At 40.1% G+C, this 24383-nt stretch overlaps 1 protein-coding gene across 2 annotated transcripts in view; it reads right to left on the bottom strand.

Annotated features, from left to right (window-relative positions):
- The window catches only part of cgnl1 (cingulin-like 1), a 91472-nt gene that overhangs the window by 6226 nt on the left and 60863 nt on the right, over positions 1-24383 (bottom strand). The window contains exons 9-16 of one of the 2 annotated variants that reach the window (XM_034189976.1): positions 20088-20294; positions 12904-13008; positions 12647-12799; positions 12062-12232; positions 6472-6633; positions 6260-6349; positions 3171-3254; positions 2851-2975 (exon numbers count right to left, since the gene is read on the bottom strand). In XM_034189976.1, coding sequence (XP_034045867.1) covers positions 2851-2975; positions 3171-3254; positions 6260-6349; positions 6472-6633; positions 12062-12232; positions 12647-12799; positions 12904-13008; positions 20088-20294 — 1097 coding nt within the window. The remainder of the gene's footprint in view (positions 1-2850; positions 2976-3170; positions 3255-6259; positions 6350-6471; positions 6634-12061; positions 12233-12646; positions 12800-12903; positions 13009-20087; positions 20295-24383) is intronic. The other variant, XM_034189984.1, reaches the window with a different exon arrangement.

Genomic DNA, 24383 nt, shown 5'->3' with positions numbered 1-24383 from the left:
CCAAAATGTTCGCTCAGCTGCGTGTATATGTGTTCATAAACGCTGTACTAGCCACGCAGCGTGCACATGTGGGGGGCACACATGCGCACAAGCACAGGAGCTGTCCATCCAGAGAGCGCACAAACAGGCTGACAGCTGTCAGTGATCACCTGCTGTTAGTCCAGTGAAAAATCCTTTTAGGCGTTTGATCAGTATATACTTGCATTGCTAGATTTTATTTGTCCGGCTGGACTCTGTAACTGCTGTTGAACTGTGCTGGCAGTGTGCCAACTTCCCACATGTGAGCAACTTTCAGATGCAGCCAGTGGACTTTCTCTTTTCTCTTTTTTAAACTCTTTTTTGTTGTCATTTTACTTGATTACTTGTCATTTTACTTACTTACTTGATACGCATCTGAACACAATTGCAGTTGGATTACTGGTGTGGGACGGCGCTTCACATGGGATTTATTCAGACCAGACATGGAATATGTATTTGTCATCTAATAACGTTGCCAGCACACAGCGCAGCTGGGTGAAAGGGACTTGACCAGCTGTCTGTGCTACACTGTGGAGGGTGAGGTACCGGAGGTGAGTTACATGTTTATTTATGTTGTCATGTGCTGGACAAACTTTTCCACATCATACCTGCTACAGACTTAGGAGGTGTACGTGTAATAATATGTGCGATACGGCGGTGGCATCCTGTTCAGCTGTGTTGTGGCGCTGCACCGAGCCTCTGACGCACGCACAGTGCCACATACATGTTATTAGATAACATTTCCTTCGCTCTCCCTGGCCGGAGTCCAGTGGACATGGACAAATATGGCGCAGCATATTGGCAGGTTTTGCTGTGACCGATCGATCTCAGAACTCAATCACCCACGATCAGATTGTTTCAGATGCTGTTTTGATACTGTTAGAATATGTAAATTGCAGTCAGATGGTCGTCAGATTACACATGGACCGCTGTCGGATAGGTGTCCCATCTCGGCGGTGCTTGGAGAGTTTTGAACATGTGCATCAGACTCTGGGCTGCCGGCTGATTTTGACCAACTGTGTCAACTTCCGCGAACTGAAATCCAACGCTTTTCAGATGTGCGCCAATTCATAAATCCGATGCCACTCTGTGATTCTGGCTATGTGTGATGGGGGTATTAAAGCAGAGCTGACTCTTTACAAATTTATCAGCACATTTTTTTATTAAAACACTGTCACTCATGAAATGATGTCTATCTCTGTACTTTCCAGACTATAAATTGCACTGGAAGACAAGTCACAAGACCTCCCAAACTAAAAGAAGAACAAACAAACAAACACTCTGGAAAATATGGTAATAGGACTAGTACTAATGGTATTTACCGAATAAACTTGATGCATAATGTATTCAGGGTTTTCAGTTCAATGTAGTTCATTTAAGGCCCTATCACACCTTGACGATTTAGCCTGCGTATGCCGACGTATTAAAAATACGGAGAATACGCTGGCATACATTTAATAAGTTATGGGTAAGTTTTGTACAAGTTAAGAGCCCTTTCAAACACGCTGGCATAGGGCATAGTACGGGGACGTCACTGATAAAGTTTGGGCATGCACAATATTTGACGCATGCCAGCATATGGCTCATATGTCCTGCAGGGACATGTTATAGGTAAGTTATGCACACGCCCAGACGTTACTTGTGACTCATAAGTTGAAATACATCAAGATAATGTCTAGCATACCTAAAACCTATGAGTAACTTGCTTTGTAACTTATCTCAAACGCATATTTATGTATGTATATGTATTTGACATGTTCCGGACGACCACAGAACACTGAACCTTTAAACTACTATATAATGGTGTACTGTGTGTTAACACAATGGGCAAAAAATAACCAACCCATACTGTACCCTTCAGCTGGGAACCCAAAGTAATGGACCGGTTACAAAAGGGAGGTGCTAACCCGCTGCTGTGCACTGATTGGCTGAACAGCAAAAAGTGAAACCTGCATATGTCATTTCAGTTAGATTCATCATCACAGCTTGATGAAAACGTATCCACATAAAGTGTCTTGATTTTGGAAAACAATGTCTGAAAATACTTTAATTCCTTGTCGTGGCTGAAGAAGCGTTATGTTTTTAAAGAAGTCCCTCTGTGTTTATCTGCCCCTGGTGCATTTTTCAGCCTGAACCAGAGAACGCCAGGGCTTTGTTCCACAACAAGACAATTACTTATTTTAAAACTTCATTCATTCACATCAGCGTTTACCACAGGCAAAAGTCGATTCTTCAGCATTCTGCACGTGATGAAAATAAATCTCATGATCCATGAAGAAAAAACTAAAATAAAGTTAAATTACTCTGTTTGGCCTCTAGGTGGAGGGGAGAGGTCACACAACAGTGTACGCACACGATGCGTGCTCAACATCTACATTCTCCGCCAACCACTACCAGCAGAACCCCATGCAAGCCAAGCCAGACTTAACCGTTCCGACTCGTGCTGTACCGACCCGGACTGCTCGGTGGAAAGGGGGGCTGTCGGCATACACTAGCTAATTTGTCATGGTGTGAAAGCTGCATAACTTATTCGCCATAGCCAGTGTATTCGCCAAATTTTTCAAAAGTCAGCATTCGCTAGCTAAATCGTCAAGGTGTGACAGGCACATTATATAGAACCAAATCACAACACCATTCATTTCACAGTGCTTGATAAAGAGTGAAGTCTTCACTTTTGTTGTAACATGAGCTCTAACTTTAACATCTGAATTCCTCCGTGCCTCAGTGCAGGTTGTAACCTCAGCATCTGGATATCATACCCAACTTAATGAAACTCTATTTTTTATGACAGTTTCCTTTTGAAGTTTTCCCACAGTGCAGAGTGAGCCTCACCTCTCCTCGCTCTCCAGCCTCTGCTCCAGCTCATGGACACGATCCTCCAGCTGAGCCACCAGGCCCTCTTTATTGGATTTCTGCGTGCCCTCTAGATGGTCCACTCTGCTTTTCAGGTCTTTGTTCTACAGAGTTAAAAAGACAGATGTGGTGAAATGTTTGAGTCTGTAAGCACTACCACAAATTCAGAAAGGAAGCTGATGTAACAGGGAAAGGGGATGATGAAGAGACAACGGTAAATGAAATGTTTTATGGTCAGTATCTGACTCTGGAGTGTTAACGTCTGTGTGTGTGTACTTTGGTTCCTGCAGATGGTGTACCTGTCTCTCCAGAGCCAGCTTGTCACATTCCAGGTCTTGTCTGCTAGCTCTCTCCTGCAGGAGTTCATTCCTCATCTGCTCTACCTGTCAAGTGGAGTCCAGACACTGTCATCAGTGCGGCCTGATGACAATTATTAACTGAGTTTCACGCAAAACAGAAATCACTGGAGAGTTAAGTGAGTCACAGGCTGAACAACTGAAAAGTTAATACTCAGACCAGAGATAATTTGAAGGCTGGATTTTCTAGTTTGGCTGCATTGCACTTATTGTAACTCTGACTACAGTAAGGTACCAGCTGCAGTTGCATCATGCTGCATATTCAAAATCCATCCAATCAGCACAGTCTGTCACGTCAATTATTCACTGCACATTAAATGAGCACAGAGTGAATCATCAGCATCACCGTGTTCACTGATGCTGAGAGTTCAAAGGCAGGGAGTATGAAAAGCAAATCGATACAGTGGTGATGGTTCTTTCTTTGTGAGCAGAGCTTAGAATTGGTGATATTTTATGCCAATTAGTGGATGACAGCGGGCTGGTCTGATGAACGATGGAGCCTATAACTGGTGCACCCAGTGCAGTGCTTGAGGGAGCTGAATCAGCAGACTGGAACATACAGCGAAACTAATCTGCTTTGTAAGAGACGGTGGGAGAGGAGAGGGGAGATTACTCTCATTTAGACAGGACAGGAGCACCTGGTGCCAGGAGAGACGCAGGTGTTCATCCTGCTGCCTCTGCTGCAGCCCATAGCCACGCACATGCTACAGCACACACACAGCGTGTGACACACTCCGCTGTGCCTGAGCAAAGGCTCCCGGGTTGCCTAGACAACCCACCTCAGCCTCATGCTGAACCAACGCCACTTCATCAGCAGGCCACTCTTCTCTCTCGCTGCCAAGAATTTTAACTAGAAAACCATTTAAAGATTTAAATACTCGACTACGCTAAGCCTCTCTTCATGTCGCTATGCACTTTATTCAAAATTTGGACCAGTCCCTTTTAAGCTGTATCACCTCCTCATCAAGGGAAACCAGCAGAAATTAAAATCTCACAGGCTTTTCTTCAGGTCGCACATTTTTACGGTTAAGTCACAGTGGAGAAATCTACTTTTTTTTTTAAATGTTCCTAACTTCTTTTTATGCTTGAATTCTATTTGGTGCTGAGCTATGTCACACATATATGCTACCAAACATTTGGACACACTTTCCTATTCAACTGAATGATAAAGTGTGTCCAAACTTTTGACTGGTAGTATACCACTAATTCTTCTGTTTGTGAAAATTGGACTAGATATATTAGCTTAGCTGCAACATTTCTATGTTCGGCGACAATTCCCTGTTGTTTTATTTTTTTAGTATGGCCAAAGCAGATGGCCACCTCACACAGTCTGGTCTGCTTGAGGTTTCTTCGTTTAATAAAAGCATGCATGAGGGAGTTTTTCATTGCCACTGTTTCTAATTTGCTTGTTCAGGGGGTGGGTGAGGTTTAAATCGTATTAGTGTATCATGACGTGGGGCGACTTACAATGTGATTTAGCGCTGTATAAATAAGTGGCTTGAAAATGGTAAAATAGCCATGACTCATCCTGTGGCACAACTTGAATCCAATAAGCTAACCCATTGCATCATATAAAACTGCACAACAGTGCAGTGGTATCCACCTTTGAATCATTGTGGGTTTTCTTAGCCCATTTTCAGGCCACTGAGTCAAATCATTCTAGACATGAAGGCCTGTTCAAAATAATTTTTCACATGGAAACATCAGACTTGTGAAGACGTATGCAGAAATAATTATTTGGCTAATCAATTATTGGAAAACTAATTTCCAGCTATTTTAATAACACATTTGTTGCTTTACAAGTCAATTAAACTATAGTGGCAAACTTTGGCTTATATGTGATGATTTTCTGATTCTCTCCTTTTCATCTCACTGTAATTGAGCCGCGGAGAGGTAAAGTGGGCTGTCCCATATGCTGTTCATTTTTGATATGATGACCTTTAAAGTTCAGAAAACAAAGAAAAATAAAGGAAATTTTTTACAGGAAGTGACCAGTTTTAGATGTTAAAGAAAGAGGAAACCATAACAAATTACATATCATTTTAAAGCATATTGAACATATTAAAAGACCAACATCACAAAAATGTTAAGTAATTTGACTTTGTCACAATACACTCTGGAAAATTGTAATGCATATGCTCTACTGCTTTGTGACATTTTGTAGATCAAACAATTAACTAAATAATTCAAAAGATAACTGATATCTTAATCACTATTGAAAATAACTGTTAGCGTCACCCAGACACAAACTTTCCATCACTTGTGTCCAATAACAAAGCTTCAAATGTGTAAAGGAACGAAAACCAAACTTATTGTTCCAAAGAAAACTTATGCGCGCACAAGATTAAAAGAACAAAAAACTAGGAAAAAGGTCCAGAACCAACACTGGCTGTATGATTAGTGAGCAGTCCTGCATGAACAAACAACAATCTTAAGGGTACATGTAGTTTATCTGACTACTACCTCGCAGTACTTCCATCAGCAGCTTTGTCACAGAGGAAGGGAAAACTGGAACATTTGGTTGCCAGGAAATAAAAACCCAGATCAAGCACAAGATGTGCATTTGTTCTGGAGATGTAGTTACAGTACGTAATATTATCACAAACTCCAAACCTGAACACTTGAAACATTTGGCAGCTTGCATATTTTGGCTCAGGTGGTGCATTAAGAAGGCTCCTGAGTGATTACGCAAGATCATCTTACAAGGCAATAAACCCTCCACTTTGTCCAGACCAGAGGTAAAACTAAGACATTTTTACTGTAGATAGTGGAGGAAAACACACCCACATTCCAGAAAGATACTAGACATGTACAAAAAAAAAACCCTATCTCCAACTGAGATATGAAAAATCACTTGTATGGGTCACATGTTCTTGTCATGATGTTAGTGGTGGGTGACAGACAGACAAGAGGCTGAGCAGAGTGGTTAGTTGCAGGTTAGGTGGAACAGAGGCAAGACTGTGAGCAGGAACAGTAGGTCACTGACATAGGTGAACACTGATAATGAAAATGTGTCGAGTGTGTGCATGTACCTGCTCTCTTCCTCTGTCTATCCTTTCTATCAGCTGGTCTCCACTCTGACGCTCCTCATCCAGGTCCATCTGCAGCTGGGCAAGTCTTTCCTGCTCAATGCATCCATGACATCAACATGGTCAGTAAATGTTGCAGTAACACAGGCCTACTGTAGGACTGAAATTCATTTTCATTTTTATGACGTGAGTGACAGAGGTGTCTGGTAATTTACCTCCATGAGTTTGAGCTGTCTGGATTTGTCTTCTTTAGCATGTGCATTTGTCTCAGCTTCCACTTCCAGTTCTTGAAACTTTTTCTCCATTGCCTTCTCCCGGGTCAGAGCCTCGTCTCGTTCCATCTGACACTGCTGCAGGTTCTCCTTCCGCTGTGACAGCTTCACAGAAAGAAACAGGCAAGTCAATGCATCGACACACTTCATTTTTACATTCCACAGCCACGACTTACTGTTGCTCTTAAGTGTTTATTGTAAGCAGATTTTTTTTTTTTTTTACATAAGCCTTGAGAGCCTTGCTATGGAAGTGGGTGCTACCACTGAGGTGTTGCCTAGATTTACAGAATTTGATAGTATCTCACTGGGTGAGTTGACGAAACCCGTGACATCTACAAAAAGCACAACTTGTTTATTTGATCCTATACTAACAAAACTGTTTAAGGACCTGTGGCCCACTCTTGGGCTGACTGTGCTGGAAATTGTTAATCTCTCACTAACTTCTGGATCTGTTCCTAAATGTTTTAAATCTGCAGTGATTAAACCATTACTTAAGAAATCTAATCTTGACCCTAGTGTATTGAAAAACTATAGGCCGATATCAAATCGATCATTTTGTTCTAAAATTCTGGAAAAAGTGGTCTCATGGCAACTTGCGGACCACCTTACTGAGAATAATCTTTTCGAGCCACTGCAGTCTGCTTTTAGGAAATATCATTCCACAGAGACGGCACTTACTAAAGTGGTGAATGATCTTCTGCTTGCAGTGGATTCAGACACCACTTCGGTGTTGGTGCTGTTAGATCTTAGTGCTGCATTTGATACCATGGATCATCATGTTTTGCTTGATAGGCTAGAGCATTACTTTGGGATTACTGGAAGTGCCACTGCGTGGGTGATCCAGTCGCTCTCATTGTGTTTTATACAATAACACTACTTCTGACCTTAGTGATATGAAATTTGGGGTTCCACGGGGATCTGTCTTGGGCCCCCTGCTCTTCTCTCTTTATATAGCACTCCTTGGGCATATATTGCGGAAATTTGGGATTGCCTTTCATTGTTATGCTGATGATACTTCAGTTGTATATGCCAATAACTGTTGGTAATCTCACTTCTATAAAAACACTAGAGGACTACCTTGCATCAGTGAGAGGCTTGATGTGTAGTAACTTCCTACTTTTGAATTCTGATAAGACTGAAATGATGGTGTTTGCTCCAGCAAGATATCGGCATCAATTTGATTAGCTGGCGTTTGGCCTAGGATTTTTATCCAGTATTAGGGGTCTCCAATTAGTTCAGAATGCTGCTGCCAGACCTTTGACACAGAGCAGAAAGTTTAACCACATCACACCGGTTCTGGTATCTCTCCATTGGCTGCCTGTCTCTGTAAGATCAGATTTTAAGGTTCTGCTATTGGGCTATAAAACTGTTCATGGACTGGCACTGATCTCCCTAGCTGATTTGGTTAAACCCTATGTACCGGCCTGGGCTTTGCACTCACAGGATGCAGGACTGTTTTGTGTTCCAAGGGTGAAGAAAAAGTCTGTGGGTCAAAGAGCTTTTTCATATCATGCTCCAGTCCTATGGAATGGTCTCTCAGTGTCAAGAAGACATTCTGACACTGTGGAGACATTCAAGTCAAGACTCAGGACACATCTGTTTCATCAGTGCTATGGTTAGAGTGTTGCATTCTTTTTCATTCTTTTTAAATTTTATTCTTTGATTTTTTTTTATCTTTTAATTGTGTTTTTTAAATTTGTTGTCTTTAATTAATTTTAAATTGTTTTTCAACTGTTTGTGTGAAGCGCCTTGGGGCGACGCTGTCGTGAGTTGGCGCTTTTATAAACTGAATTGAGATAACCTCAACTGGTAGAGATCACTAAAGTTGGATGAGTAGGTGCCGTGTGTGTCATGTAACCCCTTGACTCCTCCAGGCATGGCATTATAACATTGTGAGTGTTCCCCGGTTTTGTTTCATCATGTACAAGGCTTCAGATCCCACCAGAAGCATTTCAGAGGCATAATACTGGTTGACTTGTTCATCTGGTCAATGTTCCTTGAATTTTTGTCTTCTGTAATGATTGAGTAGGCTCCTTAGTTACATGGTTTCTTTTTAATTGTATGTTTCGATCGTGTTTAATGTTGTCATTTTATTGGGCTGTAGTCTTCAAAGTTCATACATTAAAAATCCATGTTTGAACTACATTGATCAAAGACTGGTGGTTGTGTTTTAGTTATTAAAAGTACAGTGGGAAAAAAAAACAAGAAAAAGAAAAAGAACAACAAAAAACCTCATGAATCATGTGAAAAGCGGTACTTGATTGGCTGATCAGATGTGTACCAGAAGTGGTACCATTCAAAAATAGACTTATTGCATATTCTCCGCAGAGTAGAGAGCAACTTCTGGGACGTGCTTCAAATACACCGCTGGGATGCTGATGGAATCACAAGCATTGACTGAAACAACTGGAACGAGTTATGGCAGCGGTGAAGCATTGTAGCTGCACTCTGTGGAATTTAGGGTTAAGAAACGGTTTCACAACTGAACCCATCCTTCAATCTCCCAAATGCATTTTTTTAAACAAAGTATTGCTGTTAACAACAATGACCAAAGGTGTACCTGCTGATTAGGGACATTATTACAATGCTTCTCCTGAGCGATTAATGACGCTAGTAACTAATATTTCTTCTGTGCACCTCTGACAGCAGCAGTGCGCCTGCACAGGTGGAAAATGTGCCCCAGCTATTAAACATATAGGCAAAGAAAATCTATCACCACCCTCTGTCACATTCAACAATATTTACCAATTACAGTAAATGTATTCCATATTTCATCATATAAATATTTCAATATGACCTTAATTAAGCCACAAAAAATTACCCTATAGAGAGTGTGTTCCAGTGTACTCGTTCTACACCCTGAACGCCTATAAGATTCATTTGGAAATGAATCACAGTAAAGCTGAATTAATGAGTGGACTTAAGTAAAACCTCCTCAGATCTCTGTAAAGCCAAAACTTCTCATTTTTGCAGTCTGCCTGCCAAAGACGGAGATGGGTGGTGACTGAGGGAGAGCAGCTGGAAAAGTGGACTTTGCAGGTGGAGTCGGGGGAAATGAGGAGGATGTGGATCCAGCCAGCACAGCTCTCACAACAATGATATCACACACTGATATCCTCCTCTTCCTGTACACCAGCTGCACAAACACGCATCAGCATGGATATCCAAAGACACAAAAAAGGAGGCTTTACTCACGAGCTCACATAGTAGCAACACCCACACTGTCCTATCAGCACACTCACACCAGAAGACACAAAGTTACAGCTAATGAACACAACACTGGATGTCCTTGACTGACCAATTCCCATGATGGACACAAACATCCAAACAGGAGATGACGTCCTAATGTATTCAATTTGTTACCATGATTCCTGCTTCTATTAATTTCTGTAAATTTTCAAAAATGTCGCTTACAGGTTTTTTTTCTTTTTGTGTCATTTCCTGTCCGATCCATTTTTTTCTGATTTGTCAAAACCCACAAGCCTTTATTTTTTCAACACGAATACTGTATTTGTTTAACCGAACACTTCAGAAACCCTCAAACCACATTTTAAATCCCATCAGCAGGTTTTGCAGAGGTGTTGCTGACATCTCACTCACTGACTTTGCAACAATGAGAAACTATAACTGTGCTCATTTATGCACAGCAGATCCCATCATGCTGCTGCTGCTGTGTGTATGCATGACCAGCATGCTAACCATTCATTGATATTGAGAGTGACTTATGATACAGAACATTGCATAACATTGTAATTGGGCTTCAGACCAGAGGATCCTTGGTTCAAATCCCAGCCTGACCGGAAAATCACTAAGGGCCCTTGGGCAAGGTCCTTAATCCCCTAGTTGCTCCCTGTGTGCAGTGAGCGCCTTGCATGGCAGCATTCTGACACCGGGGTTAATATGAGGCATTATTGTAAAGCATTTTAAGCGTCTGATGCAGATGGAAAAGCGCTATATAAATGTAGTCCATTTACCATTTGTATTGTGCTTCATACTGCAATCAAGAAACCCATAGTCTAAAATGCCCCCCCAAAAAAATTATATGACAGTGATGTCATCAATAATGCTTATGTTTCTTCTTTCTGCTGTATTTCATGTATCTGATTATTTGATCAATTAATCGTTTTTGCACTCCAGCAAGTACTGGATAAAATGTGCACCCAGAGAAGGAGATGTCTTTACTTTTTTCAACAGAAAGAAGCCTCTTAAGTTTAAAATAAAGGCACCTCGTGCCAAAACCTCAATTAAAAGGTACCCAGAGGAGTTTTCATTACAAACAAGATGTGGTTTTATTTACAGGGTAAAGCTACAGAGTACACTGTGTGGATCCTTAAGGAAATATATATATATATATATATATATATATATATATAATTTTGAATGCATTCCCTACCACATAAACCACATTACTACATTGTTTTCCTCATTAATTAAAAGACTGCTCATATTTTAAATCACATTACATTCGCTAAGTCTTACTTTCCTCCACAGATTGCACAAATGTACTCAATACCATATGTTTGTGCTCATACCGCACGTGAATGTGGGCATCAGATACATTTTGGGGACTCTGCCTAAAAAACAAAAAAAAACAAAAAAACAATAAACAAACAAGCAACCCCCCCAAAAACAAACAAACAAACAAACACAACACTACTTGTGGCTACACAAAACAATTAAATAATGAGTACTGTAACTTTAAAATACAATAAGCTTTTATTTTTATGAAACATCCAATTGTAACACATCTGCATCAGAAAACATTTCACTTTTCAGTCACTGTCACCAAACTAAGCAGCAAAAGTATTTTCCCCCCACAGAGTATCACTTAGGTCTGTAGATTGCAGCTACTAACTCTGTACCAGCTCCAAAACCAGTGACCTTCTGTGCATTACTGTCTCCATCTCTATCTACTAAGCTTTTAATATATGACATTACAACTTCAGTTTGTCCACTTCAGGCCACAATGTTCTGAACGTATTCCAGTTTTACTTTAATTTAAAGCTTCTAGGTGGTTCCTCCTAACTATTCCTTAATAAATAAACTAAAATAAAATAGAACATGAACCCAATAAGCCAACTCCACCTTGAATGGAATTAAACTATTTAAATGCATTGACTCCTATGTCCAACAAAATTTCAAACATTCTTGAGTGCTGACAATGATAAATTAATCAAAAACCAAAATGCAGAGAAGTCACGGACAATTAGGTTCTACTGTTATAGAATTAAACCATGGCAACAACCATTTCCAAATTTATTCACCATAGCTCCATCATCATTTTAACACCAATTAATTATAATAAGGAATATAGCATTTTTGGAACTGGAGTTGACCATCTTCTGGGTTTAGGATAGCAGGGTAGCAAATATTCCTAAGTGATCACATCACTCCCTGGGAGGAGAGGGTGACTGGCTGAGAACAATGCTTCATCATCTTCTGTTGTGCATGGGAGGGTTTCATTCATCTCACCAATTTGAATTCCTCTGTGTGAGTGCACATGAATTTATGTGGGAGTGACAGTCTACTGTACCTCTTCTTTGAGGGTTTGCATTTCCTGGTGAGACTTTTCTAGCTCTTGTCCTCTCTCTTTTAGAAGTCTTTGTAGTTCAGCAAGCTCCCGGCGGTTCTTCTCCTTGTAAATGTCAATCTGCTCCTGCAGCTCCCGAGTGGACAGCTGAGATATCTCCACAATCTCATTCATCTACAGGCAGACAGCAAAAGAGTCCAGGCCAGATAAAGAATGAGAAAGCATTGGAAAGAGAAGGGAGATACAGGCTCAAAGTAAGACAAGGACTCAACAGAATGAGACCAAATCATGCTAATCATGGAAATAAAACAGCCATCAGACTTTGTACATAATTTATGTTATTTGATATTATGAAAAGGGTGAGGCGATGAGGCGATGAGGCTTGAAAACAGTTTTATTCAAGTCAAAAATGTTTAAATCTACCTACTTTACCAATTTAGAAACACATGAAACAGGGAAGCTGGTACTGCTCCCTGAATCCACTTGTGGATGTTAATATAATCAAGACTACTAATGGACTATTACCACAGTGTAGCATGTTGTTGAAATATTACTGTGCTGCAGAGTGTTCCTTCAGTTTGAATTTACCTCCCTCTGCAGTTTCTCCACTGTTTGGTCTAACAACCTCCTCTCATCCTCAATGCCATTCTTCATGTTCTTGAATTTCTCCTTCTGATTCTTTTCTTCTTGAAACATCTCCTCTAGCTCCTTGTGTTCACTGCTGAGTTTTGTCAGGTTCCTCTACAGAAAGTGACGGTATTTATGATCCTCAGTATCTGTTCATTAAAAACAAAGAATCTGTGCAAGCTTCACTGAGGAGTTTGTCATGCTGGAACTAGACTCACCTGAACATCCTCTAGCCGTATAGTCAAAGCTCGATTGGCACGTGACATCTCCTCTTCTTGCTCCCTGATTTCTGCTAAAGACTCTTCTAGTTGCTTCTTCTCTCTCTGTTGTTGTACAAAAGGCTTTTCAAACAATGGAATGTAGAACAACAAGTAGCTATGGAAATCTCAGTCATGTTTTTTTGTGTTCAATCCAATTTCAAGTCATTTAATAACACTATCAGATGACAATCTACATGCAGGACAAGCTACTCCTGTATACTGAACATGGATGCCAACCACCATAAAAAAAAACAAGAAGAAGCTCTAAATGAGAAAGATGTTCTTTGTCAGAGACTATGACTGAATTTAATAAATCATGATCTCAAACTGAAAGACCACACTTTTGAATAAAAAGAGGAATATACCATCTTCATACTACTTGGCACAACACTTGTTTTGACTGTGTGAGACAACAAGAACAGTAACAGCAGGTCAGCTAGGCAAAGCTAAGGTAAAGTAATTATCTTTTACAAATGGTTGAAGCCCTGGTCCCACCAAATAATGAAGGATGAATAATGAGACACACAACGTTTTTTTTGCTACGAGAGGGTTTATTCAACTTTCGTGGGAGAATGGTGGCTCTTAGAGGCCGTATCTTCGGTTAACAAGGCTCATCTCTGAGCGTGGCGGCAATTTCAAGATGTTCAAAATTTAGCAACAACAGCGTGGGGCAGTTTGTGTATGAGTTACTACAATGACTAACAAAGATTTTAAAGGCATGTCCGTGGTGCTTACAAGGCTGCTAAAAGCCCATTATCAATCAATCAATCAATCAATCAATTTTTTTTTTATATAGCGCCAAATCACAACAAACAGTTGCCCCAAGGCACTTTATATTGTAAGGCAAGGCCATACAATAATGATGTAAAACCCCAACGGTCAAAACGACCCCCTGTGAGCAAGCACTTGGCTACAGTGGGAAGGAAAAACTCCCTTTTAACAGGAAGAAACCTCCAGCAGAACCAGGCTCAGGGAGGGGCAGTCTTCTGCTGGGACTGGTTGGGGCTGAGGGAGAGAACCAGGAAAAAGACATGCTGTGGAGGGGAGCAGAGATCGATCACTAATGATTAAATGCAGAGTGGTGCATACAGAGCAAAAAGAGAAAGAAACAGTGCATCATGGGAACCCCCCAGCAGTCTACGTCGATAGCAGCATAACTAAGGGATGGTTCAGGGTCACCTGATCCAGCCCTAACTATAAGCTTTAGCAAAAAGGAAAGTTTTAAGCCTAATCTTAAAAGTAGAGAGGGTGTCTGTCTCCCTGATCTGAATTGGGAGCTGGTTCCACAGGAGAGGAGCCTGAAAGCTGAAGGCTCTGCCTCCCATTCTACTCTTACAAACCCTAGGAACTACAAGTAAGCCTGCAGTCTGAGAGCGAAGCGCTCTATTGGGGTGATATGGTACTACGAGGTCCCTAAGATAAGATGGGACCTGATTATTCAAAACCTTATAAGTAAGAAGAAGAATTTTAAATTCTATTCTAGAATTAACAGGAAGCCAATGAAGAGAGGCCAATATGGGTGAGATATGCTCTCTCCTTCTAGTCCCCGTCAGCACTCTAGCTGCAGCATTTTGAATTAACTGAAGGCTTTTTAGGGAACTTTTAGGACAACCTGATAATAATGAATTACAATAGTCCAGCCTAGAGGAAATAAATGCATGAATTAGTTTTTCAGCATCACTCCGAGACAAGACCTTTCTGATTTTAGAGATATTGCGTAAATGCAAAAAAGCAGTCCTACATATTTGTTTAATATGCGCTTTGAATGACATATCCTGATCAAAAATGACTCCAAGATTTCTCACAGTATTACTAGAGGTCAGGGTAATGCCATCCAGAGTAAGGATCTGGTTAGACACCATGTTTCTAAGATTTGTGGGGCCAAGAACAATAACTTCAGTTTTATCTGAGTTTAAAAGCAGGAAATTAGAGGTCATCCATGTCTTTATGTCTGTAAGACAATCCTGCAGTTTAGCTAATTGGTGTGTGTCCTCTGGCTTCATGGATAGATAAAGCTGGGTATCATCTGCGTAACAATGAAAATTTAAGCAATACCGTCTAATAATACTGCCTAAGGGAAGCATATATAAAGTGAATAAAATTGGTCCTAGCACAGAACCTTGTGGAACTCCATAATTAACTTTAGTCTGTGAAGAAGATTCCCCATTTACATGAACAAATTGTAATCTATTAGACAAATATGATTCAAACCACCGCAGCGCAGTGCCTTTAATACCTATGGCATGCTCTAATCTCTGTAATAAAATTTTATGGTCAACAGTATCAAAAGCAGCACTGAGGTCTAACAGAACAAGCACAGAGATGAGTCCACTGTCCGAGGCCATAAGAAGATCATTTGTAACCTTCACTAATGCTGTTTCTGTACTATGATGAATTCTAAAACCTGACTGAAACTCTTCAAATAGACCATTCCTCTGCAGATGATCAGTTAGCTGTTTTACAACTACCCTTTCAAGAATTTTTGAGAGAAAAGGAAGGTTGGAGATTGGCCTATAATTAGCTAAGATAGCTGGGTCAAGTGATGGCTTTTAAAGTAATGGTTTAATTACTGCCACCTTAAAAGCCTGTGGTACATAGCCAACTAACAAAGATAGATTGATCATATTTAAGATCGAAGCATTAAATAATGGTAGGGCTTCCTTGAGCAGCCTGGTAGGAATGGGGTCTAATAAACATGTTGATGGTTTGGATGAAGTAACTAATGAAAATAACTCAGACAGAACAATCGGAGAGAAAGAGTCTAACCAAATACCGGCATCACTGAAAGCAGCCAAAGATAACGATACGTCTTTGGGATGGTTATGAGTAATTTTTTCTCTAATAGTTAAAATTTTGTTAGCAAAGAAAGTCATGAACTCATTACTAGTTAAAGATAATGGAATACTCAGCTCAATAGAGCTCTGACTCTTTGTCAGCCTGGCTACAGTGCTGAAAAGAAACCTGGGGTTGTTCTTATTTTCTTCAATTAGTGATGAGTAGAAAGATGTCCTAGCTTTACGGAGGGCTTTTTTATAGAGCAACAGACTCTTTTTCCAGGCTAAGTGAAGATCTTCTAAATTAGTGAGACGCCATTTCCTCTCCAACTTACGGGTTATCTGCTTTAAGCTATGAGTTTGAGAGTTATACCATGGAGTCAGACACTTCTGATTTAAAGCTCTCTTTTTCAGAGGAGCTACAGCATCCAAAGTTGTCTTCAATGAGGATGTAAAACTATTGACGAGATACTCTATCTCCCTTACAGAGTTTAGGTAGCTACTCTGCACTGTGTTGTTATATGGCATTAGAGAACATAAAGAAGGAATCATATCCTTAAACCTAGTTACAGCGCTTTCTGAAAGACTTCTAGTGTAATGAAACTTATTCCCTACTGCTGGGTAGTCCATCAGAGTAAATGTAAATGTTATTAAAAAATGATCAGACAGAAGGGAGTTTTCAGGGAATACTGTTAAGTCTTCTATTTCCATACCATAAGTCAGAACAAGATCTAAGATATGATTAAAGTGGTGGGTGGACTCATTTACTTTTTGAGCAAAGCCAATAGAGTCTAATAATAGATTAAATGCAGTGTTGAGGCTGTCATTCTCAGCATCTGTGTGGATGTTAAAATCGCCCACTATAATTATCTTATCTGAGCTAAGCACTAAGTCAGACAAAAGGTCTGAAAATTCACAGAGAAACTCACAGTAACGACCAGGTGGACAATAGATAATAACAAATAAAACTGGTTTTTGGGACTTCCAATTTGGATGGACAAGACTAAGAGACAAGCTTTCAAATGAATTAAAGCTCTGTCTGGGTTTTTGATTAATTAATAAGCTGGAATGGAAGATTGCTGCTAATCCACCGCCCCGGCCCGTGCTACGAGCATTCTGACAGTTAGTGTGACTCGGGGGTGTTGACTCATTTAAACTAACATATTCATCCTGCTGTAACCAGGTTTCTGTTAGGCAGAATAAATCAATATGTTGATCAATTATTATATCATTTACCAACAGGGACTTAGAAGAGAGAGACCTAATGTTTAATAGACCACATTTAACTGTTTTAGTCTGTGGTGCAGTAGAAGGTGCTATATTATTTTTTCTTTTTGAATTTTTATGCTTAAATAGATTTTTGCTGGTTATTGGTAGTCTGGGAGCAGGCACCGTCTCTACGGGGATGGGGTAATGAGGGGATGGCAGGGGGAGAGAAGCTGCAGAGAGGTGTGTAAGACTACAACTCTGCTTCCTGGTCCCAACCCTGGATAGTCACGGTTTGGAGGATTTAAGAAAATTAGCCAGATTTCTAGAAATGAGAGCTGCTCCATCCAAAGTGGGATGGATGCCGTCTCTCCTAACAAGACCAGGTTTTCCCCAGAAGCTTTGCCAATTATCAATGAAGCCCACCTCATTTTTTGGACACCACTCAGACAGCCAGCAATTCAAGGAGAACATGCGGCTAAACATGTCACTCCCGGTCTGATTGGGGAGGGGCCCAGAGAAAACTACAGAGTCCGACATTGTTTTTGCAAAGTTACACACCGATTTAATGTTAATTTTAGTGACCTCCGATTGGCGTAACCGGGTGTCATTACTGCCGACGTGAATTACAATCTTACCAAATTTACGCTTAGCCTTAACCAGCAGTTTCAAATTTCCTTCAATGTCGCCTGCTCTGGCCCCCGGAAGACAATTGACTATGGTTGCTGGTGTCGCTAACTTCACATTTCTCAAAACAGAGTCGCCAATAACCAGAGTTTGATCCTCGGCGGGTGTGTCGTCGAGTGGGGAAAAACGGTTAGAAATGTGAACGGGTTGGCGGTGTACACGGGGCTTCTGTTTAGGGCTACGCTTCCTCCTCACAGTCACCCAGTCAGCCTGCTTTCCCGGCTGCTCGGGATCTGCCAGGGGGGAACTAACGGCGGCTAAGCTACCTTGGTCCGCACCGACTACAGGGGCCTGGCTAGCTGTAGAATTTTCCACGGTGCGGAGCCGAGTCTCCAATTCGCCCAGCCTGGCCTCCAAAGCTACGAATAAGCTACACTTATTACAAGTACCATTACTGCTAAAGGAGGCCGAGGAATAACTAAACATTTCACACCCAGAGCAGAAAAGTGCGGGAGAGACAGGAGAAGCCGCCATGCTAAATCGGCTAAGAGCTAGTAGCTACGCTAAGCTAGCGGATTCCTAAAAACACGCAAAGTGAATAATGTGTAAATAATTTAGAGGTGATTCAGCAGAATGAGTGCTTTAGTTAAGGCACGTAAAGATTACACTGGGAAACAAATCGTAATCTAGATAACTAGATCAATCTAACTGCGCAGATTAAACAGCTAACAGATACAGAAAAACACCGCTGTGCTCCGGAACAGGAAGTGATACAATACCGCAGTGAGAGCCAACCACCAGTAGAGACATTATCCCAGCGCCTGGCAGCTACGCAGGACCTGAGAGGCTATTTTTGGAGCGGCTGCCCTCTTGTGCACACAATTCCACCTGGTCTGTGCTCTAGACGCTTTATATAAAATAATTATTTTGTAGCGGATTATAATCATTTTCTGCCAAACCTTGGATGCTGAAAACACGTCTAATCACTTCTGGATCACAGAAGACTGTTTCATCTGGATGCTTTTTTTCACCTCTCTTTCCTGCTCCATGAGGAAACAAGTGTGGGAGGGGCAGAGGATAGGACCAAACGTGCATTTGTGCACTGATGTCGTGCTACGAGCCATTCAAGGCTTTAATGAACGGGCGGTCGTGGCTCACTAGAGGCTGCTATGTGGCAAATGCGGGGTACAGAGAGTCACATAGAGTCGCCTTAGTAGTGGATACGTAATAGATGAAAACGCGTGTCATTCTTCGAATAATCGCTACACACCCATGCGTGGCTCATTATTCATGGCTTATTATTGAGTGGGACCGAGGCTTTAGAAAAGTTTTCAAACAATATTTACTTCAACATAATAACCAAGTAGTTGCAAGAAGCAGTTTACTCAGAGTTTTGTGTCTCACACAGTAACAATAAATAGCTCATGTGCTTCTGTTTACTAACAGAGTGGTTTGCCTTATAAATAACGTGTCAATTAAATAAAGTTTTTTCTTCTTATATGAAGCACTACCACCATGTTTAAAAAATAAATGTAACTTACAGACCAGTGCAACTAAGATACAGTATATATTTTTGGTAAATGCAATTAATACTCCAGTACAATTTATAGACCGGAAAATATAGTAATGCAGATGCCCAACACAGTTTTCCAACAAAAAACACAAATTAAATGTAGTAAATCTATTTGAATGGCTTTATGTTATATATAAAAAAACAGCTGTAAAAGTAACGATCTGTATTAAAAACTAATCCTTATCTAATGTGTCCAATTAGTTATGACATCTGAAAATTGAGCGACTGTGTATCAATATGGGTGTAATTCCTAAATGGTTTATGTGATATTGTTATTAATCCCCCTTGACTTAAATCTACATATCTACACTCTGAGCAAATCTTGAGTGTTTCATATCAATGCCATTGTGGTGGTGCACAGAGGTAAAATAATAACAATTTTTAAAAAACTGTAATTGTCCAAATACTTATGTTGCTGACTTAACAATGCATATTAACAATGCATATTAGGATCATGGCTTCTTTTATTAATTATTTAAACATTTTATATGTGTTGAAAAGGAATATGGAAATATTATTCTTTCTCAGCTGAAAAAAAAAACCCTTTCATAGAATTTGTTTTCAATTTGTCATTACAGACAAAAAGGGCAGACCAATTGGGTTTTTTTTTTTATGCAAGCCACGACGAAAATCTGGTCAACATAAAATGGCAGCAATTTAGAGTGGCTGCCCCTGAGAAATTGAGTCCAACAGTGATTTGCTGATCAGTTTCTAGTAAGGTTTTGTAAAATGAAATGTTTTATCTTCACTTGCACAATTTGTTTTAAAACATCTGTATTACTCAGATTAGATACAAAACAGGAAATACAAAACTGATACTGATTTAATACAAAATGCTCTGGTTGCTGACAGACCTGATACTGCAGTTTGGCTTTGGACAACTTTACCTGCAACACTTTACAATAGTTAACAGACGTTCTGTAACACATGTGATGACATCTACTGAGATGTTCACATCTCACCTCCAGCCTGCTGAGTCTGTCCCACAGCCTGCTCTCCTGTAACTTGGCCTCATCAATGATCTGGTTGAGTTTGGCCACCTCGTTCTCCAGCTCTTGTGCTCGTTTACGTAGTTGGTCTGCTTCCTGTGTCAAACGTCCGGCTTGACCCTCAACCACATCCTTGGCTGCCTCCATTTCAGCCTTCTCACGGGTCACTGCTGCACTGCTCTGAAAATCAGAATAAGTCACAAGAATTTAACACAAAGGGAGCAAAAGGCTGCAACCATCAGCTGAAAGCAGAATAATGATACTTGAAGAAACACTCAAAGCTTTCATACAACAAAAACATACATTCACATTCGCAATGTTCAGTTTATCACATAACTCAGTCATGCTGTGGAAACAAGGAATAATAATTTCCTCCTGCAATTAATTACGTCAATTCCCTATGATAAATGTAAGTGTTAAAAAAAATCTGAAGAAAAAGGCTTTGTCAAGTCAAATGTGACTCTCAACTGTAACATCACTATCATACATTTTACACATACTGTGATTTGGGCTTTTATACATTTTGATATCAAATCTAAATAATTGCACTTTTTTAAACCCCTCCACCATGTAGATGGTGGAGGGGTTTAAAAAAGTTGTTGTATGCAGCTCCTCTGATCACCACCACTGAAATATGCAACTCCTTAGTATTTTCATTTCTTCATGACTAATTCAACTGGTCTCCAAGCATCTTCACTATCTAAAAGGAATGTTCTTATGTCTGCTGTGTTTTAAGCAGTGTTATATACATATTGAAGGACACTCTTTGAAACCTTGTTTATACCTTGAAAAACCATGGAGGTTCAGGGAAGATGTCTGTGATGGTGCTGTAGTCTTGTTTCAACTGTGGCAAGATTTTCAAAATGTCCAAAAAATGTATTTTTTCACATCATAAACTTGCCAAATTTTGGTAATCCCTTGCATTTCAGTGGTGCTCGTAATATTGCACATGGTGTGACATCCACGGGAGGTTTTCCAGAAGTAAAATGGTTATGCTAAAGTATTACTACGGTAGTGCCATCACTGATTTTGCACGTCACATGATATAGGTCCAGTGCATTACATCATCAAACTGAGTGCTAGACCACATTTGAGGACAACCCCAATCTTTACGCACTAGTTTGTCACAGTGATAGTACTTGACCTTCCGGGATGTATACCGTATCTGTGTGTGGAATGCCCAGGGCCGAGCATCAGTGTACCCCCTTTTTTGAAGAAAGTTGGTTAAGTGCCCACCCTAAATTAAATACATTTTGATAAGTTGATTAAACGCCCACCCAAAATGAAATAATTTTGTGAGCAATGAGCCCAACACATTGTAACAAGAGTCATCAGGAGATGACATATCCCCTCGGTCCCCACAAATCAGTAAGACAAAGTGTTGGGGTATCACCCAAGTACACCCTTATGATAAATATGAATGAAATTGGTCAAGTGGTTCTTGTGATATTGTGCTAACAATGGTGGTAATGACAATATCTTGACTATCTCACGGTGACCTTGAAACTGACCCCAAAGTCACTGCAACAGACCAGTGTCAGAGATCACCCAAGTACACCCTTATGCTAAATATGAATGAAACTGGTCAATGGGTTCTTGAGCAATAGTGCCAGCAAGTGAAAACAGACAGATGGACAGGCTGATATGCTCATCGCTATATACCCCGTATTCTTTCTTCTTGTTTCTTCTGCTGCCAATATGAGAAAGCAGTTTAACATGGACTGAATAGCCACTGATAAGCTACAAACAAGGAAAGGACACAATAACCATCAGCAAAGTTCTTGGTCTGATGAGTGTTCAAAGTTTTGAGCATGTACACAACTTTCCAATGGACTCGCCAGATATCAGCTGACCATAAACACATTTAATGAATGAAAAAAGGATTTGTATAGGACAAAAATGGGCAAAACGGGTTATTTGTGACTTATTCTTTATTTGTGATGAAATCAAACATTTTATTTAAATGGGCATTCAACAGAAGTAATATTGTCAGTGTTCGTGCATTGGCCCATCCCCTCTTCAGGCAGAATTTTGCGTGGAATGCTCAGGGCACTGATGAGCAAATATGGTATTTATAAAAGTGAGAACAGGACTTTACACATTTATTTAATTTAGATTACACTGTAAAAATGTGTCTTCACTTTGCGATTAACAATAATAAAATAATAATAATAATTTAAATAAATAAATAAATAAAATAAAGAAGCCAGAACTTTGTATATTGATTCGATGTAAAACAAAATATCCAAGGGTTTGTTGACACTCTGGGTATTATGCTATGCTGTATGACCTTTTCCATGTGCTGTATTCTCACTACCTTTTCTAAAGTAAAATAAAATAAAAAGAAACAACAACAACATCAGCTTAGAGTCATAGATGGTGTAAAAGTGAAATGAAGAAGAACCCAATGAACTTCACCTTGCCCAGATTTATCAATGAAGGATTTACTTCACTAGCAAGACAACATGGAAAACTAGCCTTCATCTGTGTGGTGAGAGTCAAAACTGACTGAGTATAATAGCCCGCAGCTTTCAGAAGTGGTGACATCTATCCAGTGGATGACAACTTTGACAGACACCACACGTACACAAGTTTTTTCAGGTACAAGATTGTGTGTCAGGGAGGAGGAATGTCAGGCAACAGGTTTGACAGTTTCCCTTTAAAGTTAGCACAATGACAGATATTTAACAGACAGTGTTAAATACATGCAAACTTTTGTACCGTACACACACATGCACACACCATCTGTCTGCAAGAACCACCCCTGAATGGCCCATTTCCAATTGCTTGCTGTTTACAAGTCTAAGAATCCTTTGAGACATTCAAGCATTATAGCTGCAGTGAACTGTTAAGAATTTTAAAGTAGAGATGACAGACCTGTCTGCTCAGAATGCAAGGATCAAGTCAAATCTGCACCAACCTGTGTATATCATTTATTCAGGTACTGAGCAATCACTTAAAAAAAATTGCTATGAAACAATGACAGTGACTTGTTAGTGACACCACTAGAGACATACGGTCTTGTGACTGCCTTGGTCTCTTAAGTAGGTCTCTATGCATGTTGGTAAGCTCAGAAGTGGGCTGTCAGAGTTAACAAGCTATTCTGTGCCTGTCAAGACATTGTCCGTGTAAGAAACTTGATTTTTATTCATAGCACATGTATTTTATAAAAATTATTCCACTTATTTATTTACCTGTTAGTTACTGACATTCATTTAGCAATGAAATTATTTATGCTCTCCTTGATATGTGCTGCTTCCAGACCAAATACGGATGCGAGTTCTGTTTTATCCAATCACATTTCTTCCTGCTGTCTCTGGATGGAAAATCTGTGAAACCTTCAGAAATTCAAGTGATTCTCTCTGCTGTTAAAACAAAAGGGGATGATGCTTGTGTATCTCAAATTTACTTGTGTGAAGCGCCTTGAGGCAACTTCTTTTTGTGATTTGACGCTATATAAATGAAAATAAATTGAAACTGAAAATTGATGCTGTGGACTGACTTGTGTGTTTGTGTTGGGTGTGTTCTTTGACACTGCGTGACCTGCTAGCTGTTTCTAGGCACCTTACAGCTACAGCAGTGTTCAGAATAATAGTAGTGCTATGTGACTAAAAAGATTAATCCAGGTTTTGAATATATTTCTTATTGTTACATGGGAAACAAGGTACCAGTAGATTCAGTAGATTCTCACAAATCCAACAAGACCAAGCATTCATGATATGCACACTCTTAAGGCTATGAAACTGGGCTATTAGTAAAAAAAAAAGTAGAAAAGGGGGTGTTCACAATAATAGTAGCATCTGCTGTTGACACTACAAACTCAAAACTATTATGTTCAAACTGCTTTTTTAGCAATCCTGTGAATCACTAAACCAGTATTTAGTTGTATAACCACAGTTTTTCATGATTTCTTCACATCTGCGAGGCATTACTTTTGTTGGTTTGGAACCAAGATTTTGCTCATTTACTAGTGTGCTTGGGGTCATTGTCTTGATGAAACACCCATTTCACGGGCATGTCCTCTTCAGCATAAGGCAACATGACCTCTTCAAGTATTTTGACATATCCAAACTGATTCATGATACCTGGTATGTGATATATAGGCCCAACACCATAGTAGGAGAAACATGCCCATATCATGATGCTTGCACCACCATGCTTCACTGTCTTCACTGTGAACTGTGGCTTGAATTCAGAGTTTGGGGGTCATCTCACAAACTGTCTGCGGCCCTTGGACCCAAAAAGAACAATTTTACTTTCATCAGTCCA

The sequence above is a fragment of the Thalassophryne amazonica genome, chromosome 2, assembly GCF_902500255.1.
Source record: "Thalassophryne amazonica chromosome 2, fThaAma1.1, whole genome shotgun sequence".
Classification (NCBI taxonomy): Eukaryota; Metazoa; Chordata; class Actinopteri; order Batrachoidiformes; family Batrachoididae; genus Thalassophryne; species Thalassophryne amazonica.
Note: the sequence above shows the minus strand (reverse complement) of the source record. Positions and strands in the feature narration are given on the sequence as shown.